This window comes from Silene latifolia, chromosome Y, assembly GCF_048544455.1.
Source record: "Silene latifolia isolate original U9 population chromosome Y, ASM4854445v1, whole genome shotgun sequence".
Taxonomy (NCBI): Eukaryota; Viridiplantae; Streptophyta; class Magnoliopsida; order Caryophyllales; family Caryophyllaceae; genus Silene; species Silene latifolia.
In genome coordinates this window covers 207,909,125-207,923,454 of record NC_133538.1, presented here as the reverse complement: position 1 = coordinate 207,923,454, position 14,330 = coordinate 207,909,125, and the positions used below count along the sequence as shown (strand labels likewise).

General features: G+C 36.2%; 2 protein-coding genes across 2 annotated transcripts; one reads left to right on the top strand and one right to left on the bottom strand.

The window, feature by feature from the left end:
• Positions 1-5,547: 5,547 nt before the first annotated feature.
• Positions 5,548-6,480, bottom strand: LOC141629987 (uncharacterized). The gene has a single exon (XM_074442891.1). It carries the CDS (start codon positions 6,478-6,480, stop codon positions 5,548-5,550), a length of 933 nt encoding a protein of 310 aa, XP_074298992.1.
• A 3,576-nt stretch (positions 6,481-10,056) lies between these two features.
• Positions 10,057-11,925, top strand: LOC141629986 (uncharacterized). The gene is made up of 3 exons (XM_074442889.1): positions 10,057-10,519; positions 10,604-10,739; positions 10,821-11,925. Exons 1-3 carry the CDS (start codon positions 10,057-10,059, stop codon positions 11,923-11,925), a joined length of 1,704 nt encoding a protein of 567 aa, XP_074298990.1.
• Positions 11,926-14,330: the final 2,405 nt, after the last annotated feature.

Below are 14,330 nucleotides of genomic sequence, written 5' to 3'. Positions count from 1 at the left end.
AGTAGTTGTGGGCGAATTTCGGGACGAAGTTCATTTTAAGGGGGAAAGACTGTAATACCCCGTGTTTTGATAATATTTTGTATGAATAATTTATGTAATTCAAATAGTTAATTAATGGCATTTCTAATTATAGTTGCAAATAAGACGTTAATTAAATCATAAAATGAGTAAGCAAGTTGGTAATTGGGCTTAGCTAATAATAGGGCCTTGGGCCGTGTGCTATAATTGTAGGGATAGATTTTAATGGCTTAGTACGAGTAGTAGTCGGGAATTATTTCGGGATTTAATAATAATATTAATAAGGAGAATAATAAAATAAATAAAGGTAATATTAATTATAATATTAATAATCCTAGTAATATTAGTAATAAATTAGTAAAGGGAGTATATGGTAATCCTAGTTATGAAAAGACTAAAATATAATATGTAATAGTAATAATAGTTGTAGTTGTTGTAATAATAATAATAATAATAATAATAATAATAATAATAATAATAATAATAATAATAATAATAATAATAATAATAATAATAATAATAATAAAGAGAGAAACTTTCCTAAAATAATACTACCTTATTACTATATATATCATGGTAGCATATTCATAAATCACTTATTAACTTTTACAACATCACATAAAAGTTAGGGAGGGATAGGGAGAATAAGAAGGAAGATAAAAAGGGAAAAGGGAATTTGGTAGTAATCAATTTGGAGATTTTAGCATCTGCTTCCATTGGATTGAATCTTTTATTTTGTAAGTTCATCTATAATCTTTCAAAGTTTTAATCTTTAATCCTTATAAGCATGTTTTAAGTTTTAGTTCATCACCTAATCATGTCTAGATTAAATATAATCATCTATAGTAAAGTTTGTGACAATTTTGTTAAAGAATAAAGTTACAGCAATTCTGTAAATTTGTAAGTTGTCTTAAACGAAGTATCAGACCATCTTAAGGTTGTTGTTTTGCGAAAACGTAAAGAATAGACTTAGGTTAATTTCAAGCCTTGTTGATGTCTGTAAAATCTCGTAGCAATTGAACGTGTAGATTTTCCAGAATAAATTCATTATGAACATGTCGACTGAGAATCCACGAATGAACTATAAGTCTAAAGTTTATTTTGTAAACCTAATTTATAAATTGAAATTGAGTTAGGTCTTTTTCATACATTAAAATTGGAGAGTCTAGATGATGTTAGGCTTTTGTTTCACTTGAAAAGGATTTGTTAAACATATTTTAGAGGTTAATACGTTTTATGGAACGGAATTCGTCAGTATTTATGATTCCTTCAAGAAAGCCCTGATAATTCCTGAATTTGAAGAAAGTCTATTTCACAAGAACTGTAGATATGTGTATTAGGGTTCCAACCCCATTGGTCTTGCATCGTTTGGAATTTTAGTGAATTAATTATGAATTTTATAGCGAGACTGAACTGTCCTGTAAAACGGTAGAATTAGAGATTTAACATTGAAGTTGTCAAAAGGATTAGGATGTGATTGACTTAGGATAAGTGCATGATTAGTTGGTTGGTTATGTTGTAATTGTACATAATTATGTTATGTAGGTTATAGATTTGTAAAGGATCGATTTGATTGCTTGTGTGACTTGAAGATTTGCTATCAGGTAGGAAACTACTCAATCTTGTCTTATTTCTGTTATTGCCAAAGATGGATTAAATGTATGAGGTGGTGGATTGGTGAAGGATATGTTTAACTGTTTACAACGATATTATTATCTTGCTGGAATTTCTGTCTTATGCCATTATTCTATATCATGTCGGTTTAGTTATATTACTGAGATTGTCGTTATTATCGATTGTTGTTGGAGATGAGTTTTGTGTGGAACCAGACTGTGTGTCTGAGGCGGGACTGTGTGTCGAGTATATCCGGACTGTGTGTCTGAGACGGGACTGTGTGTCCATTGGACTGTGTGTCCTGGAGAATGACTGTGTGTCTAGAAGAGGAGTATGACTGTGTGTCTAAAAGTGGGTGTGTGCGGTGGTGGGAAGTGGAGTATGACTGTGTGTCTAGAAGTGACTGTGTGCGGTGGTGTGTAGTGAACGAGAATGTGGTGTTAGAGTTTATTTGTGTATCAGTGATATTGCAGGTTGCTTTATTCTCATTCATTGTTTAGTTTCCTACTCAACCTCATGGTTGACTGTGTATTCGTGAACACCTACGGTGAACCGTTTTGTGGGGAGCAGATTTGACAGGTACTAAAGATTAGCTGACTTGGAAGCATTGGGATGAGAGCTCAACTTAGAACCTTAGATGAAGTCTAGATCACATATAATAGTTATATCACTTATTTATTATTTTCGCTGCGAGTTGTATTATTTTATATTAAGTCTTAGTTGATCAAAATTGTAAAATATTAATCATTAAAGTTTTAATTTAAAGTACTTTGGTTTGTTGTACTTTGTTATTCACTACCTCGGGAAACCGAGATGGTAACAGTTCTATTTGTTTGGGAATGTCTGGCTAAAGGCTCCTGAATAAATGGGGGTGTTACACTTTTTGACTTTCATTTCAATGCTTGAACTCAAATTTGAACAATTTTTGTGCCCAATAATAACAATTACGAATTAATTCCAAAAATATCATAACACTTATGAAAAAGTTGAAACCAAAATGTTTTATATTCTAAAACCGTTCCAAGAAGGAAAAATTTTGAAAAATTTTCCCACAAAAAAAAATTTCAATTAATTTCACAAATTAGTCGCATTTTTCACAACTTTTATGAATTAATTCCAAACTAATCATAAAAATTATGAAAAATTCAAAATAAGTTGTTTTGATATTCTGGAACAATTTCAAGAACCATATCATAGTAAAAAAAATCGACCAAAGAATTTAGATTAAAATTTGAGAAAAGTATAATCACTATTTATTGGTTTTTAACCATTTTAAACAATAAACATATAAAAATTAACAAATTAATTTCTATGTTTCACTTAGACTAAGTAAAATATGCATGTGACTATATGTAATTTTCTCATGACCAAATTAACATGCAAATAATTTATGTTAACATTTAACTCAGATTAAGCATATTAATTCGGTTAATTATCGAAATAACTTAATAAATAGCAAATAAATTCCACAAATTACCAAATTTTGATCAAAAACATTTTAAGGTCAGTAACGTAATATGCAAATGAAAATTTCATGCAAAAACAAGTTTTACATAAAAAATTTCATTGTATCAATTTTGTCTCATAAAAATGATTTATGTGTTCTAAATTAGCATGTATGTGTTAATAATGCTCTGATACCACTTGTTAGTATTAGACCCCTAATTAGACTCCTCTAATTATATACAAATTACTCTAATTTAGTATAAAATGGATCTAACTCATCATGCATGCAAAGAAAAAGAGCTAAAATAAGAGAAAAGTAAGAAATTCCTCACATTGGGGTATTGGCAATAAGAACAACAACAATTCTTGTCTTATGGAAATCTACAAGCTTGGATGATCCTCCAATCTCCAAGTTTCTAAAATAGGAAACCTCATTCCTATTACACCCAAGATTAACCTTAAAAACCTAATTATTATTAATTAGATAATAACTTTTGTACTAGAAACATTATTACTACTATAGTAATAATTAATGTCTAATATTTATGTGAGATTATGTGTGAAAAGATAAAGGTTTTTAGGAAGAAAAGGATGAACAATTTTGATCCCTTTTCTCTCTAGTACAACCGACCCAAGGTAGAAAATTGAACCAATTTTTCTTCTAAAAATCTTTTCCATGCAAATGTATATAGTTCATGTATTTATAGGCATTTGAAATGTAAAGAAACCATGAATAATGAGGGAGACAAGGTCTTACGGTTTGGCCAAAAAATTGACCAAAAACCATGATATTATGTTTGTGGACTCAACCGGCCTATTTTAAGTTTCGGGTTTTATTTTGACATTCGACATTTGTCCTACAAATGCTTATAAGTTCTCTATTTAATTATCTCATATAATTAATTGTTAATTTGATTATTTAAAAATTAAATATCACAATTAACATAAAAATATACTCTTAACTTTTAAGTGATATTTGACCATTATATCTATAAATAATTATTGTTCTTATTAAACCCAATTAGCTTATTTTACAACCCCTTATAACTTTAATTAGCTAATTACCTCCGCCTCACAATATATATATACATTTACTGCATTAATTTAGTAAATTAACTATTAATTACTAACTATCGTCTTATTTAATCATATTAACATAAGACACAAAATTATTTTTTTTTAATTTTTTTTTTATTTTTTGCAAGAAAAGCAAGCCATATTATTCATCCATATTGGGAATAAAAGAGGCCAATTCTTACAATGTACAACCAATACTTAGACGGACCTAAGAATTAAAGTTCTCAATTATCTCATCCTCATATTTTTGGTGACTTATAAATAAAATTCTTACACTTACTAGGAATTGAATTCTTCGAATCAAATAGTCTATGGTATGTTCAGTTTCTCAAAAAATGCGAGAATTTCGTTCCTCTCATATACTATAGACTGTAGCATTTAGACAACCCATATACCATGAAGCTTTCCAGTGTCTTCGCACTCTCCTTCCTGCTATCCAACGTAGTTCAGTCCTCATATCAATAGTCCTACCTTGTAACTTCAACCAGACTAGTACACCCTTCCATACAGCAGCAGCAAATGGACATCTAAAAAACAAGTGCCTGTGTGTTTCACAGGCTGCTTTACATAAGATGCAGCGGTTTACTATACAGAGACCTTTGTGGTTAAGCTTATCAGTTGTTGCAAGGCGCCTCTGCATAGCCAACACCATAAAGAAACTATGTTTAGGAAGCACAACTCTATGCCAGACTCCCCGAGCCCATGCCACTTTGACCTCACTTTCTCTGAACTGATCATACATTAGATGAAGTTGAAGCTACCCTATAGCGAGTGAATCTAAAACCCACTTCTTCAATTAAGAAGGAATGTATTCAATACATGTCTTGAGTTTTGTAGATTCTTGCAATCCTAAGATAATGTGAAACTTAAGAGAGGGTCTTAAGTAGGACATCAATGAGTTGGAATCAATGTTTTGATCATGTTATAAGATAATGTGAAACTTAAGAGAGGGTCTTAAGTAGGACTTTTGTTAGAGTCAATTGAGAACAATGCTTTCCTAATTTCCAGTTCCTCCACAGGCTTGAAAAGTTGGTCCCAATCAGACTCCACTAGCTTAGGTCTCTTCATCAAAGATGGTGAAAGGTCAACTGTGTGCATTTTCTCCCCTAATAACCACTTATAATAGTCCACAAAGGCATTGTTAACATCAATAATCCCTTCTCTAACATTGCCTTCTCTATCTTGAATTTTCCCAACAATACATTGATTCTTCCTAACTGCTATTCTTGCAAAGAAATAACTAGTTGGAGCATCATTGTGTTTTATATTTTGGATTTTAGCCCTCTGTAATAAGCTGCTTCTTTCCATTCTTCTGAGTTTACAATATTTTTCTAGTAGACTCTTCTTCTGCTCCAGATGAGAGGACTCTAGGGGAGCTAATTGGACCTGATTCTAACATAATTGCAGAGCAGTTTTGAGATGTTTTACTTGCCCAGATAACCCAGAATAGTTCCTCTTGTACAACTCAATAAATTCCTGTCTAACATTCTTGAGCTTTGCAAATAGTTTCAACATAGCATTCCCTCTAACTGTAAATCCCCAGGCCTGTGATACAATGGAATCATAATCCTGACTCTCCTCCCAACAATTTAAATAGCTGAATTTCTTTCGAATTTGGTAAGTCTCCTGTATCTGAACCAATAAAGGAGAATGATCTGAAATCCCAGAAGGCAAAATAGTAACTTGAGTATGTGGATACTGAACCAACCAGGAAGGATTGGCTAGAACTCTGTCCAATTTAGACCAAATTCTAGTTTCCACCTCTCTCTTATTGGTCCAGGTATACTCACATCCGTAGCTTTGCAAATCCTCCAAATTACTATCCAATAGACATTGATTAAAGGCAAGTATCTCAGTTAAAGATGGGGGATTAGGTCCAATTCGTTCCTCCACAGCCCTAACAATATTGAAATCACCCAGAATGATCCATTCATCAACAGTTAGTGCAATCTGCCTCAATTCCTCCCATAAACCTTCTCTTTCAACTCCATCGTTACTCCCATAAATAAAAGTTACTGAAACAGTTTTATTTGACACATGGTTCAAGAGCTTCACATGAATCAGTTGGTCATGAATTCTAGAGGAAAGGACTGTCACCATTCGTCTATTTAAGAAAACCCATATTCTCCCATTATAGTGGTGAGAATAATTATTTATAATGGAAAAAGAAGAGAACAATCTACAAATAGCAGCAGCATTGTTTAATTTGACTCTTGTCTCTAATAATCCAAACACCTCTACTTTATTTGATAGTAAATAACCCCTAACCTCTTGCTGCTTTATTGGGTCATTAAAACCCCTAATATTCCATGAAGAGATAATCATTGACCAGGATCAGGTGGAACCCTTGCCTGAGTAACTTCCAACCGTGATATCTCCTCCACATCCTCATTATTTTGTAGCACATAATAGGTGTTCTGCAATTCCAGGTCTGCAGATTCTGGTACAATCTCAGTCTGTTGTCCTGTCCTGCATAAATCCACCACTTCAACATTTCTAGTGTCTCTGTGACCTAGCTCAGTGCATTCTAAGTCTTCCCCTTTATCACGTAGTGGGGATATCACCTCTAAGATAGTTGGTTATGAGCCTAGTCCTCGACATTCTGAGCTCTTGCCAACTACCTCAGTGGAGGTCTCAACCCCTAACTTAGGAGGATTTTGGCCTAGCACATAGCATTCAGAGTCTGAGACACCTGAAATGGGAGCAGTAGGATTCTCTGTCGTTTGTATTACCCTATATTCCTGAACAACCTTGGTTGTCCTTATCTCATCAATCTTCTTATTAATTTTGGTGAACTTGCATTTTTCTTTTGTGTGACCTAACTTCCTACAACAATGACAGTAATGGGGCAGCCATTCATAGATGATCCTCTGAGTGCTCTCACCATGGTAAGGGAGTTCAGTTGCACAGTAGTTAGGAGAGTACTTGCAACATCTACCTCCACCAATACCCTATCAAATGATAGCTTAGACTTATATGTGGTGGGCAAGTCAGCAAAGAGAGGTTTACCAGCAACACTGACCATCTTACTCAACACTTTCTCTGACCACATAAAAGGGTCTAAGTCTGGAAAAAGCACCCAAGCAGGAATTGTGGATACTGAGTCCATTTCCTTAGAGAACATTGGTGTCCATTGTTTTAAAACCAGAGCACTAGCACCCATGTTCTAAGGCCCTCCTTTCAATATTTCATTCATATCGCTTGCTGATAAGAACCTGAAACTATACTAACCTTTCCTGTAATACTACACAATTGGCCTATCAACACTCTTCCAACACTTCAATACATACTCATCAACTTCCTTTAATTTTGGTTTAGCACCTAAGAAATTACCCATTAAAGTGTTGTTTTAGAACTTAATCTCATCCTCAACATCCTCTTCTAATACATCCACTATTTGCGATTCAGCACTCTTATCACAATAGTGTAGACTCATTCCAGGTTTTGGTTTAACAATATTACTCCATGATTTAGTAAATCCTATACCTAAATCAGTCACAGACGGTGCATTCGAACTCAATGAAATTTCCGTCACCACATCCGACGAAAGGGTGACTAGTTTATCTAACAGCCCATTAAGGTTGAGTAATTGATCCACAGTTCCAGGAGTAGGGATACCTGAATTTTGTTGGATTTGATTATCCAAAGTATTGGTGATCGGAGCCTCAGAATTATCCAAATTAACACCAATTTCTGGTATTTCCTCCATTTATGGTTCACGAACATCTACAGTAGCGTCTGTTGTAACATTTTTATTACGGCCTCGAGTCTTAGCCATGGAAAACAAGCTGAATTTTGAAAAAAAGATGACGTGTTTTTGGGGTTTTCAGGGGTTTCTTGAGAAAGAAATCTTCTCTCTATCCATGGCCTTCGAATTCCTAAAAATCTTTTTTTAAGACACAAAATTTACTAGTCAACTATATAATTGAATAATAAATTTTGTTGGCCTGAGTTCCTAACTCATTATCAAATATAAATCTCACATGACTAACCTTAGTCAATAATTCAAGGGACTAATAAAATGTATCATATACAATTTATTAGTTTTTCTAGAGTATCATCCTATAGGTGTGACCGAAAGGGATAACTTGAACACCGCCGTCATACCCCAGTAACGTCTAACCCTAGTCGGCTGATTGTTACCAATATACGTTGATCAACTAACGAGTATAAAATATTAATATATCCCGAATATATTCCTCTTATGAGATTTATTATGTAGACGCATTATTATGGAGGACACCTGATTTGTTTTGGAGTTTCACAGTTTTATTTGCAATATTCTCACTAAATCGAAGCCCGGCTAAAGTAGTTGAAAAGACTCCGTATAAGATGTGGAAAGGGAGTGTCCCTAATTTGTCTATGTTTAGAATTTGGAGTTGTGAGGCTTTTGTCAAGAACAAGTCTGTCGATAAGCTAGCTCCTCGATCCATAAAATGTCTATTTGTAGGTTATCCAAAGGAGACACGTGGCTATTACTTCTACAACCATCACGAGAATAAAGTATTTCTAGCTAGCTCGAGATAGTGTCTTTCTAGAAAAGGAGTTTATTTCTAGAAGACAGAGTGGGAGAAAATTTGAACTTAGTGAAGTTCCAAGAGTCACAAACCGAGGAGATAACGCAGAAAAATGTTCCTTCTTCGCCTGGCTCTGTTGTTATTCCTTCGGAACCTAGGAAGTCAGGTAGAGCGAGTCACCCACCTGATAGGTACCTTGGTATTATTGAGGAGGGTGATGATAATAACGTGTTACTTTTAGAAAGAAACGAACCTGCGACCTACAAGGCAGCTATTGCTAATCCCAACTCTAAGCTATAGCTAGAAGTCATGCGTTCTGAAATGGACTCCATGCGCGATAATCAAGTATGGGATTTGGTTGATTTGCCTGAAGAATATAGACCTATTTAATATAAATGGATCTTTAAGATCAAGATCGGCTTGGATGAAAACAAAGATGTTTACAAGGCTAACTTGGTGGCAAAGGGTGATGCGGGAGCATTGCTCGATAGTGAAAATGAAGTTCTTATTAGTCGAAATGTGGCCCAAATCGTAGAGGGATTCAAGTTTGGCTCGAGTTGTGTGACGTATTTGAAGTGGGCTGGTACCGAAGAGGCGTGGGCTGAAAACACGGTTACTAAATAACCGAATGTCGGGCTTGTGTTCGGATATTGGTAGCTGGTGTTAGATTTTATTAGTTATTAATTTATCTTAAAATAAAAGATATTATTCTTAGCTTATTATCTAAGATAAGAGATAATATCAGATTTTATTTAGTTGTTTGATTCTTATCTTTTTCCCCAAGATAGCTTGGAGGAGGAGTTAGTATAAATAGGGCCTCATGTAAACCCTATTTTTCAGATTATGAGTTTTAATAAAAAGTTCACATTTGTGAGCTAACCCTAATTAATCTTGCGAGGTTGTTAGTTTCTTTCTTCCTTGCGAGGCTGAAAGTTATAGTAGATTGAGCTATAACCTTGCGAGGTTAGAACGAGATCCACTATCCTATCCGGTTACTTTGTTCCAATTCACGCATATCATTCAATCCAAAACTTCGTTCCCAATCAATTACACGAAAATACACATACAAAAATCAGATTTTATCTTAAGTTTCAAGATTTTCAATTCGTTTAAGTTATAGCTCCTGCTGTAACTTTGCAAACCCTAATTCGTTCGTTCAAAACCCGAGTTTGATGGAGATCTAGATGCTGAAAAGTTTCTAGATTGGATTCGTCAAGCAGAGAGAATATTCGATTACAAAGACTACGATGAGCATTGGCAATTTAAGGTTGCTACCTTAAAATTAACCAAGTATGCGTCTTTGTGGTACAAAAATATGAAAAAGCAATGAAAAAGGGACAGAAAACCGAAAATTGACACTTGGGAAAAATTGAAGAAACATTTGATGAAGCGGTTTCTGCCTAGGGATTATGAGCAGGACAACTATTTAAAGCTAACATATTTAGCACAAGAGGGTTTGAACGTTGCTGATTATGTGAAAGAATTTGAGAAGTTGAGCATTGTTTGCGATTTGGAAGAGAAAGAAGAATTGAGGACAACACGATTTATTCGAGGCCTCAATCCAACGCTTCAACAACGAGTAGAAATCCAGAATTACGATGGATTTGATGATGTTTGCAGGTTGGCTCTTAAATTCGAGAAGCAAAATAAGGGCAAGAAATCCTATTCTCGTTATTATTCAAAGGGTTCGAATTCTTATTCGAAACCAGCAACTACAGCGTCTAGTAGCAAGGAGACACGAAAAGAAGACCCAAAAGACAAGGGCAAGGGTACGGCGGTTGAAATAAAGGATGCGAGATTGAGGAGGTGTTTCAAGTGCCAGGGATATGGGCACATTGCCAACGAATGTCCGCAAAAGCGAGCCCTAACGATTCAAGAATTGGTGGATTTAGTTCCAAATTTTGTACTTCCCGAACCATAATCGAGTTCAGCTGTGCAAGAAGAGGAGAATAGCGATGGAGAGGTTCATATTATTGATCCTTATAGTGATGAGGAGAAAGAGGTGTTGGTAATCCGAAGTCTCCACACCGAGGCTGCTCGCGTTGAGGAGGAGCAAAGGGAACGATTGTTTCACTCTCGTTGTAAGGTAAACAATCAGCTTTGCAATCTTATTGTTGATAGCGGTTCTTGAACTAATGTCGTGTCTAGGGAACTTGTTGACAATCTGAAATTACCTACGAAAAATCACCCTAAACCGTATAAATTGCATTGGCTTGATGGGAATAACGGGATCTTGGTTAAGAAACAGGCCTTAGTTTCTTTGAAATTAGGACCGTATGAAGATGAAATATTATGTGACGTGATTCCAATGAATGCTTGTCATATATTGTTGGGAAGGCCGTGGCAATGTGATCGTAGGGTTGAGCATGATGGCAGGGGTAATGTTTATATCGTGACTAAAGGAAAAGCTAAATACCATCTTAAACCATTGTCACCAAGTAAACGAAATAAACCCGCTGCAAAAGAGAGTTTGTTGTTAGATGCAAGTGCAATAGAGGAGGTCCTTGCTCAAGGAGAACAAGCATATGTGCTGGTTGTCCGAGACTTGGAGTCCGTTGGTGAGAGTAACCGCCAAGGAGTGCAGGGGTTACTTGACGAGTTCATGGATGTGTTTCCCGAGGAGTTACCATATGGGTTACCTCCATTGCGGGGAATTGAACATCGCATTGACTTGATTCCCAGAGCTGCTTTGCCTAATAAACCGGCTTATCGGTGTAATCCCGAGGAAGCTAAGGAATTACAAAGGCAAGTACAGGAACTAATTGATCGAGGGTATGTGCAAGAGAGCTTGAGTCCATGTGCAGTACCAGCGTTATTAGTGCCAAAAAAGGAGGGAACTTGGCGAATGTGTATTGACAGTAGGGCGGTGAACAACATTACAATCAAATACCGCTTTCCTATGCCAAGGCTTGATGATATGTTGGACGAACTTTCTGGTTTGTGTGTTTTCTCCAAACTTGATTTACGGAGTGGTTATCATCAGATGAGGATTCGAGAGGTAGATAAATGGAAGACGGCATTCAAAACGAAACAGGGGTTATACGAATGGCTCGTCATGCCATTTGGGCTGTGTAATGCTCCTAGCTCGTTTATGAGGCTTATGAATGAAGTGTTAAGACCTTTCCTTAACAAGTTCGTGGTTGTATATCTCGATGACATTCTGATTTATAGCAAGAATGAAGAAGAGAACAAGCAATATCTTAGAGCTATATTCGAAGTTATGCGAAAACAGAAACTATTTGGCAAGCTTTAGAAGTGCACGTTTATGGTGCCGAGTGTGGTGTTTCTTGGCTATATTGTTGGTAAAGATGGTGTGAGTATGGACCCATCTAAGATCGACGCAATTCAGGCCTGGCCGGTTCCTAAATCGACTACAGAGGTGCAAAGTTTCCATGGATTAGCATCATTCTATAGGCGATTCATTCAAGGGTTCAGTTCCATCATGGCCCCAATTACAGAACTGACCAAAAAAGGAGAGTTCGTGTGGACTACTAGCACCCAAAAGGCGTTTGAAGAAGTAAAGAGTAAGTTGTGTTCCGGGCCTATTTTAGCACTTCCTGATTTCGACAAGTTGTTTGAGGTCGAATGTGATGCGAGTGGCGTTGGAATTGGTGCTGTATTGGTACAAGAAAAAAGGCCGATTGCATATTTCAGTGAGAAGCTAGGTGGAGCAAGGTTGAACTACTCAACTTACGATAAAGAATTCTATGCCATTGTGAGAGCATTAGACCATTGGAGTCACTATTTGCGACCGAAGCCGTTTGTGTTACATTCTGATCACGAGGCTCTTAAGCATATACATGGGCAGCACAAGTTAAATCAAAGGCACGCTAAATGGGTCGAGTTTCCACAATCTTTTACTTTCTCATCAAAGTATAAGACGGGAAGTTCGAATGTTGTAGCTGATGCACTTTCTAGGAGGCATTGTTTGTTGGTTGAGCTCGATGCAAGATTGTTGGGTTTCGAGCATATTAAGGAGCTGTACAAGGCTGATCCGTCTTTTGCTAAAGAATTGATTGAGCCTACTGGAACTTATACATTGCAAGATGGGCTTTTTATTCAAGGGAAATCGACTTTGTATTCCACAAAGTTCGATTCAGGAATTACTTGTTCGCGAAGCTCATGGAGGAGCAATAGCTGGTCACTTTGGTTCTTATAAAACTTACGACATTATAAGTGAACATTTTTATTGGCCAAAGATGATTAAGGATGTTCAAGAAATCGTGGCTAAGTGTGTTGTGTGTCAAAAAGCGAAGAGTTCATTTGCTAAAGGGTTGTACACGCCATTACCAGTTCCGAAATAGCCTTGGAGCGAGGTGAGTATGGATTTTATACTCGGATTGCCTAGAACGCAGCGTGGTAAAGACTCTATAATGGTGGTTGTTGATCGGTTTTCGAAGATGGCTCATTTTATTCCTTGTCATAAAACCGATGATGCTACTAATGTTGCTGATCTGTATTACAAAGAGGTGGTTCGTTTACATGGAATTCCACTTACCATTGTATCGGATCGAGATGTAAAGTTTCTTAGTTATTTCTGGAAAACGTTATGGCGTTTGATGGGAACTAAGTTACTTTTCTGTACTTCTCACCATCCACAAACAGATGGTCAGACGGAAGTAACTAATCGCACTCTTGGAAGTTTGTTGAGAGGATTAGTTAGCAAGAGCACAAAGGATTGGGATGTTAAACTCTCACACGCCGAGTTTGCTTACAATCGAACCCCATCTGTTACTACTGGGAGAGCCCCATTCGAAATTGTGTACGGAGTCAATCCATTTCTGCCTATTGACTTGGTTCCAATCCCAAAGAAAGATCTCATGAGTTTCGAAGCAAAAGATAGACAAGCGACATTTCTTCGTACTTGTGAGCAGGTAAGAGCTCAAATTGAGAAGGCGAATGCAAGGTATAAGGAGAAAGCAAATAAGCATCGCAAATAGCCCGTGTTTAAGGTAGGATATCTTGTGTGGCTACACTTGAGGAAAGAACGATTTCCATCGAAGCGGAAGAATAAGCTTATGCCGAGAGCTGATGGTCCGTTCAAGGTTTTGGAATGTTATGGTTCAAATCCCTATAAACTTGAGTTACCAAGCGAGTATGGAGGTGTGAGTGCTACTTTCAACGTGGGAGACCTGTCGCCGTATCTGGATGACGATGATTTGAGGCCAAATTTTCAAAAAGAAGGAGAGAATGATGCGGGAGCATTGCTCGATAGTGAAAATGAAGTTCTTATTAGTCGAAATGTGGCCCAAATCGTAGAGGGATTCAAGTTTGCCTCGAGTTGTGTGACGTTGTTGAAGTGGGCTTGTACCGAAGAGGCGTTGGCTGAAAACACGGTTACTAAATAACCGAATGCCGGGCTTGTGTTCGGGTATTGGTAGCTGGTGTTAGATTTTATTAGTTATTAATTTATCTTAAAATAAAAGATATTATTCTTAGCTTATTAGCTAAGATAAGAGATAATATCAGATTTTATTTAGTTGTTTGATTCTTATCTTTTTCCCCAAGATAGCTTGGAGGAGGAGTTAGTATAAATAGGGCCTCATGTAAACCCTATTTTTCAGATTATGAGTTTTAATAAAAAGTTTACATTTGTGAGCTATGATGTAAAATAACTTGGACGAATTAGATTGAACAGATCGACCGTCTGTTTAGGAT